This window comes from Lagenorhynchus albirostris, chromosome 4, assembly GCF_949774975.1.
Source record: "Lagenorhynchus albirostris chromosome 4, mLagAlb1.1, whole genome shotgun sequence".
NCBI classification, from domain to species: Eukaryota; Metazoa; Chordata; class Mammalia; order Artiodactyla; family Delphinidae; genus Lagenorhynchus; species Lagenorhynchus albirostris.
The window spans coordinates 7459199-7484389 of record NC_083098.1 but is presented as its reverse complement, the minus strand read 5'-3'; the positions used below and the strand labels follow the sequence as shown (position 1 = coordinate 7484389).

Genomic DNA, 25191 nt, shown 5'->3' with positions numbered 1-25191 from the left:
TGATCTTGCAAAAGTGTAGGCTTGTATTCCATGAGATGTATCTGAGCTGTATGAATCTTTTCTTTTTCTGTACAAATTATATAAATAAGTACATATGTGTTTTCAACAAATGTAATTGTTAATAGCTATGTTTCTACTTAAATGCACTTGTGCAAAGGAATTATAATTCGTCTAGAAAACCATTTAGAGTTCCCCCCAAATATCCAATTTAAATAATGAAATAACACATTTCATAAAATATCTTTTGTTTGTGTGTAAATTTAATTACAGTACTTTTATAAGCACCTTCCATCCCCCCAAAACACTGTTAACAAGCTATGAAAGGGAGACAAACTTTCACGTATCAGAATTTATATTTCAAATTCTTTATATATAAATCTCAATTTTTTATTTTGGCAAAATCGGGATTAAAGGTTTATGGCTTCTCCCACTCTAGAATGTTTACAAAGTAAAATTTCTAGTCAAGATATGAATATGTAAATTTCATATATAGCGTTAACTTACAGTAAAATAATTAAAACTTTATGGCAGTGAGCTAACAGTCTTTGAATAAATACAAATTAGGAGCATATTTAACAACTTGAGAACAACTAATTATCAGTACAATGCAGACTTAGGATAATGTCCTTCTTTGGTAATCATATCCTTAAATTCCCTCTGAGTTTTTATTTACATGTCTCACCACCACACCCAAATAAAGCCTAGCAGAATGATGAGCACTCAGATATTGGAGACATCACTCTGCTTGAGACTTTATTGGCATAAGTGTATTTTTTTTTTTTTTTTTTTTCGGTACGCGGGCCTCTCACTGTTGTGGCCTCTCCCATTGCGGAGCACAGGCTCCGGACGCGCAGGCTCAGCGGCCATGGCTCACGGGCCCAGCCGCTCCGCGGCATGTGGGATCTTCCCGGACCAGGGCACGAACCCGTGTCCCCTGCATCGGCAGGCGGACTCTCAGCCACTGCACCACCAGGGAAGCCCAGTGTATTTTAAATTTCAATTTTAAGTTGGCCTTTCTAAGAAGCTGTCTATACAGATGAATGAAGGGCATAAAACAGAACTTCAAAAGAAATTAGACATTGGCTTCTTATGATGACATGTTGAAAAATAGGTTCAGAAATAAACATTTCAGCTGTAATATAAACTGAACTACAATTAGTATTTCAGACTTTATTTTACAACTATAAATGGATATTATTCAAAGTACGTTCATAAACATTAAAGCCTATTATATAACATTGATAGCAGTTAATAGTTTCTTTCTTAGTCTCTCTATATAAATAATCAATGAACGAATAATTTTCTCCCTATTCTGCAAAGCCAAATAGCCAATGCAACTGATTTCAGATTTAGGATTTTTTTTTACAATCACTCAAACATATAAAAAGTAATTTTAATACCTTCGGAAAATTATAAGAATATGAAAGGACAATTTTAAACTCCTACACTTTTTACTGTTAGAGAGTTCTAAGACATTAAAGAGTTTTTCTTCTTAAACCAGGTAAGAATAATAATGTGCAGAAAAAGATAAGAGAATTTTGTTATGCAAGCAAATAATTATACTTCAGACTGGAATTGCTTTTGAATTTATTTTCTCTCTAAAGAGAAACCAGAAAGAAGAGAATCGTGTGAAACTAATAAACCATCCCATTGCTTTCAAACAATTCCTTTTCATACAGAAACTTCTAATCAATCACACTATTACGTGGGTGGGTATCTTTTCCTTCACTCCTCTTCTGGTAGATCTGGAGAAGTTAGATAGAGAAGATCTAGATTTGGAAGCAAAGGAGAAAGAAACACATAATAAGAAATGCTATCCAGCAGACCAATTTACTCATGCTTAATTTCTTTTTATAGCCGATGAATTATGAAAAGTTACCACGGTTTTTCAGTGCTGCAAGCAACTTCATATTTTCTTACCTTTCAATATAAATACAGCACTGTATTTGTTTAAAAGTCTGAATATATGCTATTAAAGAGGTTTTACATTAAATTATTTTTCATCTAATAATCTTGATTTGCTCAGTGACCCACACTGGTACTCTCAACTTTTTTTTTTTAATATTATGGACATTGATTTTTGATATTTATACCAGCTAGGAAGGTTATTTGGAGCAGGTTAAAGAAAGATATCAGAACCAAAATCTTACTTTGGGGTATTTTATTTAACAAACAGAATGGTCCCAGAGAAAGACAAATACTGTATGATATCACTTATATGTGGAATCTAAAAAATACAACAAACTAGTGAATATAACAGAAAAGAAACAGACTCACAGATATAGAGTACAAACTAGTGATTACCTTTAGGGACAGGGAAACGGGGAGGGGCAACATTGGGGTAGGGGATTAAGAAGTACAAACTATTATGTATAAAATAGACTACAATGATATATTGTACAACACAGGGAATATAACCAATATTTTATAACTATAAATGGAGTATAAACTTTCAAAATTGTGAATCACTATATTGCACACCTGTAACTTATGTAATATTGTCCATTAACTATACTTCAATTTTTTTAAATTGTTCTGAGGATTCTTAATACTACAAGACCATTTAATAATTAGTAGTTAGCAATACATTTTAAATATATGGTAGGGAAAAATATAACTAATTTTCACTTAAGAGGATCATGGATATTTTACAGGAAGAGAATTACTGGTGCCAGGGTTTCTCTAGGCAGTATAAATTTTTTAAAAGCTTTAATAGAGATATAATTGACATATAACAACATTGTGTAAGTTTAAAGTGTAAACTTTAACTTAAGGGATCCCTTAAGTTCCAACACATTCTAACAAATTTGCACTTTTACTGCCCACTCCCGCAACATTTTTGACCTCACATTTTACATAACATCATACTTAATGGTGAAAGACTGAATGCTTTCCATCTAAGATCAGGAATAAGACAAGGATGTCTGTTCTCACCACTTCTATTCAACATTGCACCAGGCTAGTTAGGGCAATTAGACAAGGAAAAGAAAAGGCATCCAGATTAGAAATGAAGAAGTAAAACTACATCTATTTGCAGATGACATGAGCTCATACATAGCAAATCCTAAGGGACCTACTAAAATCTATGAGAATTAATAATTTCATTAAGGTTATAGGATATAAGGTCGATAAGCAAAAATCAATTACAGTTCTATATATTAGCAATGAATAATTCAAAAATATAAATTAAGAAAATTCCACTTACAATAGCACCAAAAGAATAAAATATCAGGAGTAAGCTAAACAAAAGAGGTATAAAAATTGTATTCTAAAAAATTATAAAATGTTGAGATAAACTAAGTTAGATCTGATTACAGTTGACCCTTGAACAACGTGGCGATTAGGGGCACTGACCCTTCACACAGTTGAAAATCTGCGTATAACCTTACAGTTGTCCCCCTGTATCTGTGGTTCTGCATCCACAGATTCAACCAACCATGGATTGTGTAGGACTGTGGCACTTACTTAGTGAAAAAAAATCCACGTAAGTGGACCTACACAATGCAAACCCGTGTTGCTCAAGGGTCCATGTTCATGTATTGAAAAACATAATTGTGAAGATAGCAATACTTCCCACATTGATCTACAGATTAAAGATAATGCTATCCAAGTCACAGCTGCCACTCTGCAGAAACTGACAAGCTGATATTAAAATTCATATGGAAATTCAAGGAACCAGAATAACCAAAACAATCTTGAACTACAAAATTGGAGAACTCACACATCCTGATTAAAAAACTTGCTATAATAATGCAATCATCAATAGAACTATTATAGGATTAGTTCAAGGATTGACATTACATCAGTGAAATAGAACTGAGAGTCCAGAAATAAACCCTTACATTAGTGGTCAACAGATTTTTGACAGTAGTGCCAAGGTAATTCAATGGGGGAAAGAACAGTAATTTCAACAAATTGTGCTAGAACAATTGGATATCCATATGCAAAAGAAGTTGGACTCCTTCCTCACACCATACACAAAATTTAACTCAAAACGGATCATAGACATAAATGTAAGATACAAAACTATAAAACTTTTAGAAGAAAATATAAATGTAAATATACGTGACCTTGGATTAGTCAATGGTGTTTTAACATATAAAGTACAAGCAACCAAAGAAAAAATAGACAAACTGGACTTTAACAAAACTAAAAACTTAGGCTTCCCTGGTGGCGCAGTGGTTGAGAGTCCGCCTGCTGATGCAGGGGACACGGGTTCGTGCCCCCGTCTGGGAAGATCCCACATGCTGCGGAGCGGCTGGGCCCGTGAGCCATGGCCGCTGAGCCTGTGCGTCCGGAGGCTGTGCTCCGCAACGGGAGAGGCCACAACAGTGAGAGGCCCACGTACTGCAAAAAAAAACAAAATAAAACAAAACAAAACAAAAAAACTAAAAACTTTTGTTCTCAAAGGACAACACCAAGAAAGTGAAAGGACAATCAATAGAATGGAAGAAACTAATTTGCAAATCATGTATCTGATGAGGGCCATGTATTCAAAATATATAAAGAATTTTTACAACTTGACGATAAAAAGACAAGTAAGTCAATTGAAAAACATGGGCAAAGGATTTGGATCGCTGTTTCTCCATAGAAGATAGACAAATGGCCAGTGGATACATGAAAAGATGCTCTACATTGTTAGTCATTAGGGAAATGTAAATCAAAATCACGAGATCCCACTTCACATGCACTAGCATGGCTATAATAACAGGTACTGATGAGAATGTAGAGAAATTGCAACACATATATTGTTGTTAGGAATGTAAATTGCTGTAACCACTGTAGAAAATAGTTTGGCAGTTCCTCAATAAGTCAAACACAGTAACCATATAATGCAGCCGTTTCACTCTTGGGTATACACCCAAGAGAACTGAAAAGACGTTCAAACAAAAACTTGTACGTGAACGTTCAGAACAGAATTATTCTTCCCTCCTTTAGACAACGAATCATCCCAAATTGAGGAGGTGGACTTTAGAGCAAGATTTATTATTTTTTCCCCTTTTCCTCTTTTTGTGAGTGTGTATGTGTGTGCTTCTCTATGAGATTTTGTCTGTATAGCTTTGCTTCCACCATTTGTCCTAAGGCCCTATACATCCATTTTTGTTTTTTAATTTTTTTCTTAATAATTATTTTTAATTTAATAACTTTATTATATTTTACTCTATTTTATTTTACTTTATCTTCTTTCTTTCTTTCTTTTTTCCTTCCTTCCCTCCTTCCCTCCTTCCTTCCTTCCTTCCTTCCTCCCACCGTCCCTCCCAGAATTATTCTTAATAGCCAAATAGCCATGGTGGCTTACTCCCTTGCCATAGCGAGCTCTGAATAAATAGGCATTGCTTGTTCTCACTGAGATGATCTTCCTTTTTTCCTGCAGAGTATTACCACTCCGCGTGAAGAGGTAACGGAGGCCAAAGGAATGGCTGAAACGGAGCAGGAGAGAGTAGAGAAACTCCGCCGTGCAAGTCTTTCCAGGTAAGATGACACCTGCCTAGGAGCCAGAGAGTCAGCTGAGAACTTAGCAGAAAAGTATAAGTGTGGTATCCTGGAATTTAAGGGAAGGGAGTTTTGCAGATTGAGTGTAGTCAGTTGCTAAATTCTGCTGAGAAATCAGAGGGAAAACTAAGCAAATGAAGATGATTGACGTTATTTTAAAGAAGGCGTAAGATTAGAGTAGGTTAAAATGTGCATGGAAAATAATGAATTGGAGACGAGGAGTACAGAAGACTCATTCGAGAGCCTGGACTAAGGAGTGTGTGCGTGTGTTGTTTTACTACGTAGCCTTACCAGCGTTTAAACCTCACCTCCATGTGGACACAACGATCCAGCGGGCAGAGAGCATGAAGACAAGTGTGAAAGCGGCAGTTTGAGATTCCTGAGAAAGTGGGAAGGGAAGGGATCCATACACAGATGGAGCAATGGTCAGACCTTCCATGAAACCCAGAGGAAGAGGAGGGTCAGGGTGGGCAGAGTAGGAGGGGGATTAGATGGGAGTCTTGTTTTGTACTTGGAGGCTGAGGGATATACCATGTGATGACTTCTCTTTTCTCTGTGATATGAGGCAAGGCCATCTGCCTGAAGATTAGGGCCTAAAATTTGAGGTGAATAGAAGAAGTTAGAAGCAGTTATTGTGGAGCGCAAGGCAGCAAGTTGACCACAGATATGTAGGTTTGCTGTACAGTTTGGGATTCGATGAAGAATTTGAAGCATTTCCAATCTGACTTCTTATGTATTCTCCAGCAGCAATAACATACCTGTTTGAAGACTTCAGGTTCCTTCCAGAACAATGAGATGAAAACAGAGCAGCAGGAAAACGTGTAATACTGGCAGCGATTATGGAACTAATGAATTATACAGTCTTAGCAGGAGAAAGGGACCAGTCAAGGGTCAATGCTCTGGAAGGCCTGATGGGGTTAGAATAGTGGCAGTGGCTGACCCAAGCTCTAGGCATGACCACAGGTGTGCAGGGCCAACACCAGTGAAGGAGGCTTGGGAAAGCCTGTCTATTCTGCCTATTTCTCTTCTCTAATAGAATTTTAACAAAGCAAAGCAGAAGACATGTGGTTTGCATTATTATTTTGTTTATAAATATTCTGAGTGGTAACAGGTAAGCTCTCAAGGATTTTAATTATAAATTAGCAATATTCTGATGAATTGTAGATACACTGACAAGATTTTTAATGTTTCTGGTGAAAATTGCTAATAATTTTGTTAAGATCAGGAAAGTTTAGAATTCATCTCACATTTTGATATTGTTGGTAGTGTGGAGAGAATTGTGGCATTCAATATCACACATCACTATTAAAAAAAAATACATCCAAAAGTGGAATGTATTGAAGGAGTTAATGATAAGTGATTTTGTTTTTCTCAAGTCACTTAAAAAATATTCTCTTGTTATTGTCAAAGAATAATATATTTTTCAAATACATTACCGCTATGCAATAATAAAGTTTACCTATATCACTAGGTCACTAATTGAATACATAATTGAGAACAAACAAAAAATTTATGCTACAAAGAAATTTTAGATTCCTAAACATGTTAGACAACAGCTACCTTAACTAAATATCTGCAAAAAGAATTATTACACACTTTGTAATGAGAAATCAGTTTCCAAAGTGAAGAATACTCTGAAATTTGGCTTTAGTCCATCATATACATATTTTGCATAGGGGAATGTACATGTATTATAATAATATATATGTAAAACCTAGCTGTATATTTAAATATTCACTATGTTATATTGTATATATTATCATAAAGGCATCAGGGTCTTTATAAAAAAGTTTTATTTCATCGGTAAATTAGGAACATTAGGGATTTTCTCTGACATGGTCTTCAGACACTAGACTATGATTAACTGAGAAAACAGTAATTTTCTATATTTTATTTAGTCTTGAGCAAGACGTCCTACAGATACTATAGTCCATGCAAGAATCCCCTATACTTCAAGCTGCTCTCCGCTATTCACACACTATAAAGGTTTATAGGCTAAACTTTAGGGGCCAAGTCTTATCTTCAAGGAGCTCACATTCCAGTACTGGTAAAATTTGATGAAATAAAGCAGAATATATGATAAATGACTTTAAAAACCTACTGATAAAAATGCAGTGACTGTTGAGAGTGGAACATTATTTTAAGCTCTTTGGATGAGGGTGGGCCTCATGTAGGAAACGGAGTTGGAAGAGAACCCTGGGGGAGAGGCAGGGTTTGCACTTGGTGAGATGAGCGAGGAAGAGTTCAGTCTGGCAGCTAATATCAGGAAATAAAGCTGAAAATGCGTGTTGGGGCCTGACGGTAGTACCTCTTAAATGCTAAGACAATAAATATTGATACAAGGTTCATTTCGTTTCTTTGAGCAAAATTGTTGGAGTGTCTGCTGTATCCAGGCACTATTTTCGGCTGAAGATAGGAAGATAAATAAATGCAACCCAATGATGAGAGTCTAGCTAAGCTACCCCATGGTGTTGCTGCCAGGCATGCATTTTGTGTGGGGCTTTACACTGACACCAGCGCCTCCCACAAACGAAGCACATGCCCCGGAGAGCAGTGCAAGGTCACAAGCAAACAGAAGTTCCTGACGTGAAGCCCCAGCAGCCTTTGTGATCAACAGTCTCCCTGTCTCCCAGGGCCTGGTTACCTTATGTGCCCCTTAGGTAAGACCCCCTGGGGCTTACCAAAACCATGCTCTTGGTCTGAATTGACTTATCAGGCCCTTGCCCAGGAATCCAAAGGACTCCACCACAGACCCTACTAAAGGCACGTGTGTCCCCCAGGTCCCCTCTCTCTGTCTGCACTCTGCCTTGGCCTCCCCATGTGGCCCCTTGAGGCATGCCCGGTGCTTCCTCCAGGACTGTAATAAACTTCTCTATTTCAACATATCTGTGGTCAGGTGTTGCAGTAAGGCTCACTATTCTGTGCTCTGTGCTCCACTTAACAAATGTTAATTTAACAAAGTCAGAACACCCACACTCTGCCTTCAGAGAATTTCTAGTGTGTGGACGGAGGTAGGGAGGAGTCCAGTCAGTTAACACATTATTACAGGGCAGTGAGTCGGGTATTTTGACAGAAGTATATGCAAACGGGGCTGAGAGCAAAAAGTGGGCATCTAATAAAATCTGTAGGGGTATCAAAACCAGGGAAGGTGTCTTGAAGGACGACTTGATAGTGAGGAAAAGAGTAAGTAGGCAGAAGTGTAGCTTGAGGAAGGGCAAGAGGTGAAGAATGGACTAACTTTAAAGCCATGTTAATAATTCTAGCTACTATCTGTTTAGCACTTACTATGTGCTAGGTACAGTTACGATAAGGTACATACCATTACATTACCAGCTCCATTTTCCAGGTCTGGAAGTGAAAGGAGGCTTAGAAGAGATAAGTGACTTACCAGAGATCACCAGTGCGTGAGCTGTGTGGCCAGAGCTAGAACATAGGCAGTCCTGTCTTAACTCTTATCCACTCTGAGAAAGGGCAGGGGAGAAGAGGTGATGCCGCAGAGGTACCCTTTGTAATGTGTCCTTTGTTAAATTATGGGAGTTCTCACTGTCCTGAAGGCTACAGAGACAGTTAAGGATTTTAATCAAGGTGTGACATGATTGGATTTACAGTTTAAAAAGATCAGATGATAAAACAAAACATGGATTTTCCAAAAGAGACCTGGAGGCTGGAGTGATCAGGTAAGGTGTGGCAGTCATGTTGGAGAGATATAACAGGCACTGAAATAGTAGTAAAGAGATGAAAAGGAGGAAGCAGGTTGTCAGGTAGAAATGACAGGCTGAGGAACCGAACAGAACTGGACACTAGGGCACTCTGCTCAGAAGTTTAGGTTGGGACAGTACCACGTTACATTTCACAGCACACTGCCTAATACACAGTAACTTTGAGAACACAGGGGACATATTTGAGTGGAAGGAATTAAAGAATTTACTTTTAGCTATTCATTCAGTCGCTCGTCAAATATTTCTGAAGAGCTGATGACCAAAGCAAAGTTCCTGTTCTCATGAAACTTACATTCTAATGAAGAGAGGAAGATGCTAAACCAACAACAGAGTAAATACATGTTATGTCACATGGCATTACGTATTATGGAGAAAAACAATCCAGGAAAAGGAAAATTGGAAGTATCTTGGGCAGGTTGAAGAATTGCTTTAAGACTTTATTTTGGTACTGCTTTTTTACATAAAGGATCATCAGGGAAGTCCTTCCTGATGACACGCATGGTATTGGAACAGAGAGCTGAGTTACAGGAATAGCTGTGCAGAAGCCATGGTGGAGATCTGCATGTGCACTGTGGCCATGGGCTTCAAGTATCTGCAGGGCAGCTGAGGTGATTCCAGGTAGGCAGTTGGACACCCTGTACAGGTCCTGAAAGGAATAGTGATTTATTCCAGAGATGGTCAGAAGGGAGCAGGGTATCTTTGAAACCAAGGAAAATTCATTCTACAACTTGACCCACGGAGACAGCTGATGTGTTCACTGAATTTGAGAAGAAGGAAGTCACTAGGGACCTTTCCCAGAATGCAGTGGGAACAGTGCATTGAAAATACATGGGAGGAAAGGAAGTAGCCACTTTTCAAGAAATTGGGCTGTGCAGAGAAGAACCTGAGCTGGTCACTAGAGAGCACTATGGGGCCAAGGGTGCACCTTCTTTCTTTTTCTTTTTCTTTTTTTTTAAAGATGAAATAGCTCAGTTTTGACATATTGAACATGCTAGGGAAGAAAGGCAGTAATTGTTGGATCAAGGTTCCTGAGGTGTGGAGAGATGAACCATAACCAAGAAAGGAATCTCCTAATGAAAGACTAGGAGGGGAAAACAGAAGACGCTGCAGATGTAGATGTTTGTAGTTTGAGGGCAGGGTCTGGTTTTGAAGCTTGATTACCTCCATTTTCGATGGGAAGAGGAATCATCTCTTGCTGTGAGTTGGATAAGGAGGTTAAAAAGTTTAAGGAAACTGGAGGTCATTAAAGTCTTGAAATAGAACTGAATGGGAATCAGAGGTGCTTAAAAGTAAGAAGAGTTCTTTGCAGAGAGCGCCACTAAAGTTGGAGGTGAAGTGCTCCCCTAAAGTGGAGATTCTGCACTGAAGGCAGAGTTGGCTTTCGGATAAGACAAAGAGGCAGAATAGAGTGAGAAGGGCCAGGACAACAGGACGGTTGCATAGAGTTTGGAGGCAGAGCAGAGATTTGGTCAGGGGTGGGGGGGAATCATGACTTAAAGGGCGTAGGAGTAAGGCAGACAGTATGGAGGCTGGTTGTCTGGGTGTGAAGAAAGCACACAGAGACCCAACGTCGGAGTGGAATGAAATAATACAACTGAATCTATATACTAAACAGACTCACAGGCATAGAAGACAAACTTACGGTTACCAAGTGGACAAGTGAAGGCTATGGGGATTATCAGATACAACTACGATATACATAACATAGGTAAGCAACAAGGACCTACTGTATAGCTCAAGGAGCTACATTCAATAGCTTGTAATAACTACAGTGGGAAAAAATCTGAAAAAATATATAACTGAATCACTTGGCTATACACCTAAAACTAACACAATATTGTAAATCAACTATACTTCTACCAAACAATTCTTTTTAAAAAGGCAGAAAATAGAGAAGTAGAAGCATTTACATTTGAATGGTAATCAAGGGCCTCAATTTTAAAAGGTAACTTCACCAAAAATATTTTCATAGCCATTACCTCTGGGAAAGGAAAATGGGCAACAGAGGAGGGTGGAAGACTTTTACTTTTGACTTTACAGTATTCTTCCAGACTGTTAGAAAAAAATGTTATACCATGAACATGTATTATAACTATTATTAAAAAGCTAGAAAGAGTATGTGTTAATGGAGTGTGTCGTTACCTAGAGCACATATTTATCGATAAAATCAGGGCTGTAGTGAGATAATACTGTTGGAAGGGGACATCATCAGAGTCCCCACCTCAAAGACCCTACCTCATTTCCACATCAACCTATAAGCTCAGATTTCCTGACACCCTTCTTTTGCTTTCCTTCACTCTAATTCACTTAGGGCTGAACGTAACGCCAAAATATTTGTGAGAAAAAAAAGTATTAGAAAATAAACTTTATATGGCAAGATTTTCTATTTAATTATCTCAACAGTTAGGAAATCTCACTGAGGATCTTTGAGGGGGACTCTGTGAGAAGGAAAAATTGACGGAGTAAATGTAATCGGGCTTTCCCATCAAGTGAGCTGAAAGTCTAAACCACTCTAAAAGGTTAATCTGTAAAACTTCAAAGTCAAATGTTTACCTTACCTATCCCTTTACAGTCTTCCTTGACCCTAACTGAATGAAGTCAAGACACGTGATTTTATCTAAAGCACGTAGAAAACAGAGGGGGACAAATGAAGAGAGATTCAGCCTCAGAGTTCCACTACTTATGTCTATAGTGCTTTTATCTAGTAGTCAAAGTACCTTTGTTGCAAGACATATAAAAAAGATGCAAGTATTTAGGGCAGTGAGAATCATGCTATCAAACTTGAATATAGCACTTAGAGCACTGGTTGACCAAGCTCTTGGGAAATTATCTTTTTTTTTTAATTTTTAAGAGAATTTTATTGAAGTATAGTTGATTTATAATGTTTTAATTTCTGCTGTACAGCAAAGTGATTCCATTATACATATATTTTTTTTTTCATGTTCTTTTCTAGATGGTTGATCACTGGATATTAAATATAGTTCCCTGTGGGGAAATGAACGTTTTTCTTTCAGTGGCTCTTATACTAATGCTGGATTCCAAAATGTGACTTTTACACATTCTTCAAAGAACTGTAGCTGGAATGTAGGACTAGTCTAAACACTGAGAAAATGGATGCTGTAACCTGAGCAGTTCTTTAAAAGGATTACCCAACTTTTGTAAAGGATTGCTATTATTAAATAGTTTATATGGCTTCGACTTACGTTTCCCTTTGGTTTACAAATTTGCTTTATAGGTCAAAATTTTCCTTAACTTTGACAATTCAAATTTCACTACTCTATCTTGTTTACTTACAGCCCTAGTTTTTATGGCAGGTGTTTGGGGGAGAAAGCCAATATAACCTGTGGCTGACTAAGGGCTTTTGTCTGCATTTGTGAGGCATCCTTTCCTGCATATGCAGGAATTCCCTTGCTACTGTGAAATGCCTCTTTGTTATCTGTGGAGGAGTGCTGGAAAAATCATGAACTTCTCCACTCCTCCTAAGCACAGATTTTACCGTTATTTATATGAGAGACTGAAATTCATTATCGACAAACACCAAAGGATTTTTTAACATATAAGACACTTTTAAAGCATGTTTTAGTCCCCATTAATTGGCTTCTCGAGAACTTCCTCTTGTATCTTTCTGGATTTCTCCACCAAATTTCTTTTTCATATTTTGATAGCAAAGAGTAATTTGTTACAGATGCAGGCGTAGAGAACTTGGGTTTTTGTCTCAGTCCTCTTGGTAAATGCTTGTTACTGAACTGCTCTTCCTTTATTTAATATCCCACTACAGGGTCTTCACTGGTTTGAAAAGCGTGTATTAAACACCAGGCAGAGCAATCATTCTTTTCCCTGGATGCATAGTGCCATAAATGCTCCAGTCCACAGGCCAAATGAATAGGCTAATTGAGCAACTGCCTGTGTTATGTTAACCAGCTGAGGGATATTTCTATGACTTTTTTTTAAAGGAAGCTATATTTCATGTGAATTAAAGAGCTTAAAATAATTACAATGGAATGTCAAGCTTCTTATTTTTTAGTGTGAAGTAACAAACTTGGGCGGTGTTTGATGTTAACTGATTCAAGCAGTATTACTGGTGATGGCGGTAGTGTAAAATCAGGAACAAAATTCTATTCAGAATTTATCCTTAAAGATGCAACCATCATGACCAACTCTATTAGTGAAGCTGGAAAGCTGCCATGTCATTAATATTAAGTTGATTTTATATATGAAAAGAAATATTTTCAGGAAGAATAAATTACTAAGTGTTGAGGCTAACACATCATCCACTTGGTGGTGTTGGGCAAACGTGTGCGAATGCTTTCAAGCATAGAGTGGTGTGAATGGGAAACGTGCTTATTCTGGACAGCATAGGGAGCTAGTCAGGGATTTTCAAAACACGTGTTTCAAGATACCTTTATAATACCTTTATAATCCTCGTGCCTGATTTTTTTAATTATGAAAATTTTCAAACACACACAATGGTATTAATCCCCACGTAACTATCACTCAGGTTCAACAATTATCAAGATTTTCCTACATTTTCCTCCTCCATCCCATTAAATGATTAAAGCCATTCCCAAACATCATTTCATTTCACTGTTAGTATGCAAACCATTAGTATGCATTCCTTAAACTGACATCACTCTAAAGCCATTTAAGCATTCTCAGGTATATGTAATCTGGAACATTGCCTAAATGTAGTAAAACTCTTTCCATCAGAAGTACCTCAGGGGAAGGGCACTCGTGAATGCAGAGGCATACATCTCCTCTGAAGGCAGTTGTACCTGTGCAATTTTCTTCTCATTGCCAAATTAGCTGGAAAAAAAAAAAAAGAGGAAAATATCAGGGGCGTTTACAGAAAATTAGTTGTTTAATCTGAAGACTGAGGGAATACTTTTGATCCAGATTATACTGTGATTATTTGCTCTCTGTTCAGATGTGATTGTGATATAAAAAATTAATGAGATGCAAATTCACGATGGGTATTCCTAACAGTTCATTGTTGATGGTGGGATTTAATAGTAAAATTCTTCTCCTACATGACTTCTTTCTAAATGTTTCTAGACTTCTTAGTTTACGTAGTGAATTAATCACAAATATTTTACAAGACTGTTGTCCAAGTTGCTCTGTATTTTGAGAGGAGAAACAATTTGAATAGCAACTGCTATAAACAGTAAGAAGGGATCAGCTGCTTTCTGAATTGCTAACTTGAAACTTTTTTCTTATTTATGTAAAGAGGTCAGACCAGGAAACGTCATTTGAAATAGTCTCAGTGATCAAACTTCTAACTAAAAGGCAGAGACTCAATGTTTAACCAGTTATGCACCATTTTCTGTTGTAAATGGAGAAGTATATTATCAAGGGAATAATCTAAAGTATTTAGATATAAATGGTGTCACCTTTCTATTTAAATTTGGGTTGGCTTTTTCCTTAGAAAACTTTCCAATTTTTTTTTTCTTTTTTACTTGGCAGTGCTTTGAAATCTTAGATATTTGGTTCTGAAGTAAAAGCACTTTAAAATAACTTTGTTTACTAAATCCCTGTTAGTTAAGAACAACATGACTGATACAATCCTTGAAAAATGTGTCAAGTAAATTAATATTATTTATCTTGACCATGCATATTTTTTACTTTTTTTGGCTCTGTAAGCACAATAATACTAAAATGGCACTTTTTAAAGTGACACATCTAACTATATATCTAGAAATAACGGCTCTCTTTTTACTTATAAGGACACCATATCTATGATAGCTTTGGGATCAATTTTCTTCGAATTTAGAAAAATAGTGGTCAAATATTTATCATCATTCTAAAATCCAGCTACTTTTTAAATATCCAAATAACAGACCTAACGGGATAGATAACATACTTCTGAAATCCTACACACTCACCCCCAAGCACACCTACGCGATTCTCGACAGAGACACAGTCATGCTCAGAGGCCCGTTCACACAAACAGGCACGAAAACAAGTCACTCGGTACAAATCCATCCAAGTCCTACCTGGTCTCTGTCCGGGGGTAAGTAGAAGACTCATCATAAAAACAAGAAACAGAAAAAAGAATTGTTGCAATCTCATTTTTCTGCCACACTACGGCGGAGCAAAAGCTCGTAAGGTAAACCCAACAGTCTTTGAACAGTCTCTGCGGTATCTGTGTGGCCCTCCTCACATTCTGAGGACAAACCTCAGAGCACAGCCAGCTGCGTTTTCCAGAAAGGTTAATGATCCCTGCAGATAAGGTTACTGGTGCTGTTTTGCGGTCGGAGCCCCTCGGCCCCAGACCCCTCCTCCCGCCCCGGCCACGCCCCTTGATTTCCATAAGTAAATATTGGTGAAATAAACCAGTCAAGCGTCCTGTGACTTGGGTGGAAATGTCCGCCGCCGACTCCGAGGAGAGGAGGACTGCGCCCAGAGCAGGGTGTGGAGAGTGTGTAGAACCACACACTGGCCGGGCTCCCTCCCTCACCATTTACATCTGTTTACACTTTGCATTGTGCACATCGGTGTCACATGCAGAAACCCAGAGGAATGACAGGAAGTCTCTTGTCCCTTTCAGAAGGAAATCTGAAGCTCTAACTTAGACTGCCAAATGCTTTGTGGCGGAACATGTGCTGAAATGCTTTCTCTTTTCCAAACCTACTGCAAAGTGGTGCCTGTTTGCCGCAAATCTCTAAATTGCTTAATCTATGTGGGTTTACATCAATAAACATTCCTGGGATTTAGAATGTTCTGAAATTAATCTGAAAAATGTTCATCTTTTTTATTTTGTAAAGTGCAATTTCTAAAGTAATAGAGATCATTTTCATCTGCAGTACATCCAGGATTTTAAAAAAGTAAGTTCAGGCAAGCCACAAATTCATGAAATCTGGGTTCTGTTAAAAGATTTATATATGGTGGCTGATATATTTCGGACACAGAAATTAGGAATGAGCTCAGAAGACAAAAGCAGTCTCATGTCATCTTTTACACACATGCTCCAAGATCGCTTGTGGTTTTAAGTGCTTCCTTGCCTGTCATATGTAGCTGTTACAAATGAAAATGACTGTACTTAACTATAAAGTAAATGGAAATGATAGTGTAGACACAGTCAAATTCAGGTAGATCCCAAATACCAAATCTAAAGCATCTGCAACTTGTGAATTGGCAGGAAGTTTGTTGCATTTCACTTTTCTAGATTCAGGTAGTTGGTACACAACCTTGGGCTTCCTAAGGTTTGAAATTAATGCATAATTTGCTTATCTTAGACATCAGTCAGTAAGAATCCCTGCCTGCCTGCTTATCCATGAACTTTATAACAGGCAAGAGCATACAGCAATTCTTAAAATCATTTTCTTAAAATCCTGAGAATATTTGCCCATCTGGGAGTTAAAGGGCACTATGCAGCCCTGCTGCATTTATACATCATTCCGTAACATCAGTTGAATACAAGCGTATGGACTCATGATATAAAAGTGCCTCATGAATAGCAAAGGTAATGTTCAGATTTTACTCCCCCTGTAAGCTTCTCAGTACAGCACCCCGGAAAACCAACTGCAAGCTGACAAAACTGAGTGTTAAATCGAGCAAACCAACAGGAGACCAATACAGATTTTGACAATATAACTTCAGTCCAAGTCTTAGGTCTATGTCTAGTCAAAGGTATTACTATGGTCAACCTTCTTTATGGATAAGATAGTGACTACCACAAACTGCGTAACTGATTCAAATTTGTGTATTTCATTACCAGCTGACCAACAAAGAACTCCTAGAATACACCTAACATAAGCAAGTACTGAGGAAGGTGTTCCCACCAATCAGGATACAGTGAAGTGTTGTATTTAACTCATGTAAGTAAACTACCTGGTTTTCCACCTGAAAGAGAAAGCAAGGTAATGTATTAGAAATGCATAAATGTATTACAAATTTATGAAAGTTAAGGCATTATTTATTTACATATATTTTAAATTGTTCTTTCCAAATATAACTTAAGAAGAAGTTGACGATGATGATTAAGCAGTTGGTTTTCGGAGTCCAATAATATAGTGTATAAAGCTGATGGGTGAACTGAAATGCTAGACATTGGACAGTGACCAGTGAGCTGGCATCTCTACGGGTCATGGATCAAGAGTGGTGGTAAATCACTCGAGTTAGCATTGAACAAGCTGGCCTGGGGAAATCTTAGTGGCAGAGAGCTAGACTGTAAAGATGAGAGTGGCTGTCCACGTAGTGCTTTCAGCCTGCGTCTGGATGAATGGTGAGGCACGTTCACGTGAGCAGAAACCTTGCCCTTCCCCTGTCCCCCCACCCCCTGCCATCTGCAGCACAGGTTGGCCTCCTTAGAGTGAGCTGAACGCCATCCCTCTGGGCCAGTACCATGCTAAGTGCATCACACGCATTACTTCCCTTAGTCCTCCCCAAACACTCTGAAGGTCTGCCCCCTGTTTATCAGATGAGAAGACTAACCACTAAAGAGGGTGCAGCCTCCGAGGCTACACACGTGGGAAGAGGAATAGATGGAATTCAGATTTCCTGACCTGGGATCTCAACCATTTTGTCCCCCTCCCCTCTAAGGCTCAAGTCCTAGTTCTTATAATAATAGCCTGTCGAAGCTATTATAAAAAATAAGAATAAGTTAGGAATATACTTCTTATGCCGGGTTGAAATTCCTGCCAACCTGGAACCTCAGAATGTGACCTTATTTGGAAATGGGGTCTTTGCAGATGTGATTAGTTAAGATGAGGTCATAGCGGGGTAGATTGGGCCCTAAATCCAATATGACTGTCGTCCTTGTGAGAAAAGGAGACACACAGAGACATACAAGGAGGACGCCACGTGACAACAGAGGCAGAGATTGGGGTTAGGCGACTACAAGCATGGGAACACCAAGGATTGCCAACAACCACCAGAAGTTAAGAGAGAGGCAAGATTCTGCCTCCAAGAAAAACTCAACTCGGCCAACACCTTGATTTTGTACTTCTGGCACCTGGAATGATGTGAGAACACGTTTCTGTTGTTTTACTCCAGCAGTTTGTGGCACTTTGTTACAGCAGCCCTAGAAAATCAGTGTATTGGGTTAGCCAAAAAGTTCGTTTGGGTTTTTCCATATGATGTTCCGTACATTTTTGGCCAACCCAATACTGCTATATCTTCTGTAAGTAAACATATTCTCTATATAATTCTATGAAAACATACTTATTTTTATGGTGGTATACTGTATATGTCAGGTATTTAACAAAAGTTGTCTTATTTAGACATGATAGTATGATGTAAGTTTCATCTCCATTTCACAGATGAGAGAACACACTCAGAAGTAAGTGACTCGCCCCCAAAGTAAAGAGTTAATGGCAAAGCCAAGATGAGGCCTGTGTCCACCCAGCCCAGTGCTTCTTACTCCTGTGATTTTGGTCCTGAGGCCCTACCCCGCCTGTCCCGTCTTCCTCGCGACTTGGGTCTTACTCTTTGTTCCTCTAGCTCTCTCCCTACAGTAGTGCTCTCTCCATCCTGAAACTTCTCTCCTGGGCCCCTTCTTATTAGCCTCATGCAGCCAGACATCTGAATTGAGTCTGCCTGGTTGACCTACTCCTTCCCCCATTTTCCTTGATATGGGGCACACGCTTTCACCACGATGCTGAAACCAGCGTGTCTCATATAAAATCAGTAAACTTTCAAATAGGCCTTTTCTGTAAACACTTCAAACCATCCAAATTAGGCTACCCTCTGCTCACATTTTTCTCTTTTCTTATCTTTGCTCACGTCATGTCTTTCTTTTCTTCGAAAAGACCTGCTCTGTTTGCCCCTGTTTTACTTGATTGGAGTCCTACTAGTTGTCCAGGATTTAATCCAATCATTCAAGATCAGTTCAACAAATATTTGTTGTGTACTTAAATTATTACCACATTCCAGGCTCGGTTCTAGGTACTAGGGATAAAATGAGGAATCAGACACAGTCCCTACTCTTGAATTTAATGTTTACTCATTAAATTTTATCTAATTTAATTTAATTTTCTTATAAATTCATTAGATTTCCTCTATAAGCATTTCCTGATGCCTGCCAACTGAAAGCGATTTCAGTTCTGTTCTAGGAATCTGGAAACTGTCCTCTGTTATCATTGCCTTTTTACCACCACAGTACATAATGCCTCCCGTGTGGGCCATCATACATTCATCCTGGTCTGACAGCTTCTTGAGGACATATGGACTCCTGCAGAAATAAAATCTCCTTGAGTGGAGAGACTTGCCCTTTCTCCTTTTGATGTCTTTGGAGCCTAGAAATATTGAATTCATATTGACTTGAATTGGATATGGGAATCATGAGATATTAAAAAAATGAATGAGAACTTAAAACCAGAATGGCTCCAGAAGTGAATATAGGAACAAAGAAAAGGAATATGTGAAAAAAAAATCTCCTAGAAAAAGTGAATAAGAAAAAAAAAGAGACGAGTTCAGGAATTAATTAGAGCAAATGCTAGGATAGCTGTTTGTGGAAGTGGACCTAGATAAGGATAGAAATTAGGTTACCTTTCAAGTCTGAAAAGTTGTGTTCTGTACCTATGCTCCATAGCCTGTATTTACCTACCTTCATGAGGGTAGGAAATCTTACCTGTTTTCTTCATTATTATATCTTTGTTATCTAACTTACTGTTGAATAAAATTCCACTCTAAGTATCCTAGTAAAGTAGATCTTAATGTTGTCAGGATCTGCTCTTGATTCCTGGTTAACCACCTGTCTCTGTGGTGGGCTTAGCTCCTGCCCATAGATGGAAACATTGAAAACTAATTCTGGGGGCTTCCCTGGTGGCGCAGTGGTTGAGAGTCCGCCTGCCGATGCAGGGGACACGGGTTCGTGCCCCGGTCCGGGAAGATCCCACATGCCGCGGAGCGGCTGGGCCCGTGGGCCATGGCCGCTGGGCCTGCACGTCCAGAGCCTGTGCTCCGCAACGGGAGAGGCCACAACAGTGAGGGGCCCGCGTACTGCAAAAAAACAAACAAACAAAAAAACTAATCCTGGTGGAGACAGACTTTGGGTTTAGACTCTCCCTTCCCAAGAGTGTTTCCTCTTTGATTCTTGGTTGCTCGGATGGGTGGTGTGTTAACTTCCCCTTCCCAATCTTGCTCTGACTTCAGTTTTCTGCCTGAGACCTCATTTCCTCCTGGCTTCCCATTTCTTCCCTTTCTCTGCTTTCCAACTCTCTGGATTTCGCACCAGGACATTGACTGACCTCTGGTTTGGTATGCATCTTTCCTTTGATCCTTGGTTCCATTGTGACCACCTCTGGGTCTAGACCAATCTCATGCTTTTCAGTTTTCATTCCCTACATTAGTTCTCCTAGGCCTCCCTTATTTATCTACTGCTATTCTTGGGTCCCAAATGAACACTGAAGAAGAAACTATCAACAGAAGTTATAGAAAACAGAATCTTAGCAGATAAAAAAAACTATTGTTTTTGTGTGACCAAAATCGGCATTCTCCCTGCTTAGAGGAAATGGTGAATTAGACATGTTAGAGATATCAAATGTATACAGTTAGAACACTGAGTATGCTAAAGCATTTATTCAGTACAATGCTCACTCAAAAATATTCCCAGGATCTTCTCGTTGAAAAAACATTACTGATCATAAATGCTGCATCAAGCTAATATCTGAGCCAAAACATATATTTTCACAAGAAACCATAACTCCTAAAAAGGCACACACTATTGAGAGTATGGATAGCTTTCTAGCCCTCATATGCCTGGCAAACCTGAAAAAAAAAAAAAATTAACACAGTCATGGGTTTACTAGACTCTCAGTTATATCAAGTACAAAAATAGTAAAAGTCGCAACATGTGCGGAACATTCAGACAACCCCTACGTTGTGGTGATTCTTACCCAGGCTACTGGGTTAAAGTGATTGACCAAATGGCATCAAGAAAACTTTTGTCATCACGGTAGGTTAAAAAGGGATATTTGTAATCTTTACCTATTTTTGTAATGAAGAGTGAATTAGGTAAAAATCATTCAACTGACATAGGAGAAATCCCAATTAGTAATATTTCTCTCTTAAAAAAAAAAAAGAAAAGAAAGAAAGTGAAATATTTTGATTTATCTTCTCTACCCCATTTTTAACCTTGTCTATATGCTTATTTTTATCAAAAACAGTCTCAAGAATTTTCATAATAAATCCAAATGATTCCAAGACAATAATTATTGTTTATTGGATGAATTACTGGGTTGGCCAAAACAAACTTTTTGGCCAACCCAAGATCTATATGCTATAAAACTGCTAGTAAACCTTGTGTTGGAATTCTTTGAGGGTCTATTTGAGACTTTGAGAGTCACGGAATTTTGAATCTCTTTTGAACCACAGAGCTTGAACTGTCTAGAGTGTAACTGATAGAACAGAAACTTGATATTTGAATCTTGGCTTGTGAAGATTTTGTTCATCTCCCAAAGTGAAGGCAGTTTGGTATAATGGGACTGGCATGACCTTAGAGTCAGGCAACTTGAAGTTTTAGTCCTGGCTTCTGTCACTAAGTCATATGGCTTTGGTCAAGTTGTTTTATCATATCCTTCATTTAAAATGTGAGGTATTTAGTCTTTAAATTTACACATTCTTAAGTTCTCTGAAACCCTGTTTGTCTCCAGTTTCCTCTGGCTGAAAATTTAAGAGGGGTCACTAATTGATTTAATAAAGATGAAGTGAAGAGTTGGTATATGCAGGGATTTTGTTGCATTTTATAAGAAAGAAAAATATAAACCCAAAGCATCCATGTCTTAAATTAACCTCTCGGTGGTAACATGCTCACTGATGTGTGGTTGACAAAGTACAGAAAACTTTGTTGATCAGTTTCTAAGCACTTCATCCTTTCAATCTTGACCTTTATTTCACCCCCTAGTAACATCCTACAAGATGTCATTCCTCTTTCCCAGAGAATCCCGTCCAATTAATGTTATCCCTGGGTGCTTCGGTGAGTTGTCCAGCGTTGCTGCACTTTGCCTGACTTTCTTCCCAATAACCAGTAAATAAAAATTTTCAACTCTCTCTTTTATACAGTGAGTGCCCTCATGAGCTATTTGACAAGGATGTTGGGTACAGTTCTCTGTCATGTCTCTTGACCTGGCTGGAAGGAGCATTTTATTATTATTTATTATCATGGTGCTACCTCTGCCTTCCCCAAACTTGGCACCTGAACTAGAAATGTTTGCGATCAATTACTCAATTACTGTGACTGTTTTAGATTTGTTGAGCCCATATCACACACAACAATATTTAAACTAGTTTATCCTGTCTCTTCCTTCATACAAACAAGAAAACAGGCATTAACTGGCTTGCAGAGGCCAAAGCAAGTTAGTGATGGAATAAGTATGCACCATAATAATTCTTGCTAGAGACAAGTTCAGTGTGAAAGATCTTCTGTTTGTCACCTCCTATATACCAAGCATTATTGTAAGAACTTTACTTGAATTAACTAGTTTAATTAACAACCCTCTTATGTCTGTTTTACAAATTAGGCAACTTAGACGTAGAGAAACAGAGTTTTCCAAGGTTACATAGCTAGAATCCAGACTGGATTCTCTGGGAAAGAGAAATGATATTTTGCAGGGTGTTACCAGGGAGTGAGATAAAGTTCAGGATTGAAAGGATGAAATATTTGAACCCAGACAGTGAGACCCTGGTGTTCCTCTTCTGAGTTGCTAGCTACCTCTCCATAGCTGCAGAAATAAAACAATCTTTTTTTTTTTTTTTTTTTTTGCTGTACGCGGGCCTCTCACTGTTGTGGCCTCTCCCATTGCGGAGCACAGGCTCCGGACGCGCAGGCTCAGCGGCCATGGCTCACGGGCCCAGCCGCTCCGCGGCATGTGGGATCTTCCCCAGGGCACGAACCTGCGTCCCCTGCATCGGCAGGCGGACTCTCAACCACTGCGCCACCAGGGAAGCCCAAAACAATCTTTTTTATGTGTTAAACTTCGTGGAGCCTTCCTTAATATTTAGAGTGAAAGTGATTTGAATTTTTAATAAAGCTTTATTTGAATTTAAGTTTTATTCATGCTCTTGTCTTCAAATGAACGAATCATATTAGATCTCTGACCGATGAACTCCCAGTCAAATGTTATTTTTCAGAAATCTAATGGTTATGGAGTTATAGAGTATGTATGCATGCATTATGTGCTTAGAGACATTTAATAATTTAGGTTAGGCTACTGCTTTCTTGCGGACAGCTTTAAGACACCCACTTCCCCTGTAACACAAGCCCAAGTCTCTGTAGAAGATGTGATACTCACTGGCCAAGAAATAAACTAGGTGGATCATTGTAGGTGTGTCTTTTTACTTCTGCCCCTTTTCTTACTGAGATCAGAGCCCCACGCTGAAGTTAACTTCACTGAAATTTCTGTAAGCCAGCACATATGGATCTGATTATTTAATTGTCTGCAGAGTTGTAAGGGCAGTTACTTCTACCAATATCAGCAATTTTGCCAGATTTGCACTGCACACTGAAGGATGGCTCCTCTAACTGACCCTTTGTCCTTTTTGGAGGAAGCCAATCAGTAGCAGACACTGTTGGGTGAGTGGTGCCAGGTGTGCGTGTGTGTGTGTGTGTGTGTGTGTGTGTGTGTATGTGTGTCTGTGTGTGTGTGTGTATGCGTGTGTGTGGGAAGGAAAAATGTTTATGGTAAGCTAGTCATTTCAAAGGGAAAGGAATAAAGTGCCAAGCAAAAGGGAAAAATGGGAGAGAAAGAGAAAGAAGGGGATGGAGGGAGACAAAGGGAGAGAGCTTGCATGTTAAGGAATTTCCATGGAGTCTTTCTTTGTTTACTTTCAGGAAAAGCTGTTTCACAAATTTAATCACCACACAGCATGAGTGCGCCTAGTAAAATGTAACACTACGGCCATACCGTGTTCAATGAACTTAAGGAAGTTGCAGAGCTCGAATTACATTCTTATGGAAACAACTTTAAAGTTTGAAAATACTTTGCTAGGCATCTAACCACACCTCAGCATGAGAGGTAAAGAGGCTGGTCTCCTCCTGAGTACAGCACAGGACAGGACAGTGTCATTTTCCATAAAATCTCATCTTAAAACTAAAATTGACAAAGGTGACCAACCTCTTCACTTTAAGCTTTCTGCTGAATCTCTGCTCTGTTTCTCTGATTCCTTTTTAGTCTCATTCTTTTTAAAAATCTAATGCAGGAAGATTGATGTCAGCAAAATAGGGTGGAAGGAAAATTGCAAGGCAGAATTACTAAGGAGATGGCTTTCTCCTTCACCCTTTTGGAGAAATATTCCTTTACTTTTAATGATTTTTCAGTGCTGCCTACAGGTGAGGAATGAAGCACACGCAGATAATTGCTAGGTGGAGCTCAAATGGTCATTGGGGGTCTGTGCTAGCAAGATGCCTCCTGCCCTCATAGCCTCACTATTGTTTATTAATGACAGGTAATATGTTTTTTATTCCCACACTACTGCCTTTTCCTTCCCTTACCTGGGAGAGCTGATCATATACTAGCCGGCCCCTCTTGAACACAGACCAAGACCAAATATTTTCAGCATAAATACAGTATTACCAAGTGGTGCTATTCTATATACTAAGTAGCATATTACATAGGATACACCGGTTAATAAATAAGATGCCAACGTGGCACGTTGAAACCGAGTCCCCCTAAAACCGAGTTCCCTTACCAAGTTTATGATTGATCTCTCTATCCAAAATGTCATTCCCTTCCTTGTCCCCTCTGACCTCAGTCCTTTACTAACTGAACACTCATCAACCAGAATCAGATGACTTAAATTGCTGCTGTCAATAACATGGCTAATGTACTAAAACTGCTGTTATGGATAGCATCATTAACATATAAATTCAGGCTGTTTCTCCAGGGCAAGATGAGCTCACAGACCCTGAGCCGTGGACCACTTGGCCAGAGAATCTAAACCAGAGACATTCTGACTCCTGAACTAGATTAAGAAATGTCACAAGATGATGATTAATCCAGCCTCTTTGTTTTAAAACACCCCCAACCCAAAGACCAAGTGGGAG

General features: G+C 38.7%; 1 protein-coding gene and 1 long non-coding RNA gene across 2 annotated transcripts in view; one reads left to right on the top strand and one right to left on the bottom strand.

Moving 5' to 3' along the window:
- LOC132519630 (uncharacterized) overlaps positions 1–25191 on the top strand; it is a 111755-nt gene that overhangs the window by 22397 nt on the left and 64167 nt on the right. Inside the window, exons 4-6 of the long non-coding RNA XR_009540216.1 lie at positions 5375–5472; positions 10828–10920; positions 16927–17026. This is a non-coding gene — a long non-coding RNA (uncharacterized LOC132519630). The remainder of the gene's footprint in view (positions 1–5374; positions 5473–10827; positions 10921–16926; positions 17027–25191) is intronic.
- On the bottom strand, positions 1251–15420 carry APELA (apelin receptor early endogenous ligand). The gene is made up of 3 exons (XM_060147547.1): positions 15203–15420; positions 13926–14015; positions 1251–1769 (listed from the first exon to the last, which is right to left on the bottom strand). Exons 1-2 carry the CDS (start codon positions 15276–15278, stop codon positions 13927–13929), a joined length of 165 nt encoding a protein of 54 aa, XP_060003530.1. The 5' UTR covers positions 15279–15420; the 3' UTR covers positions 1251–1769; position 13926.

Coding starts and splice junctions, on each gene's coding strand:
- APELA (XM_060147547.1), bottom strand. CDS start 15,278: ATGAGATTGCAACAATTCTTTTTTCTGTTTCTTGTTTTTATGATGAGT. Junction 14,016..15,202: donor TACCCCCGGACAGAGACCAG/GTAGGACTTGGA, acceptor TTTTTTTTCCAG/CTAATTTGGCAATGAGAAGA.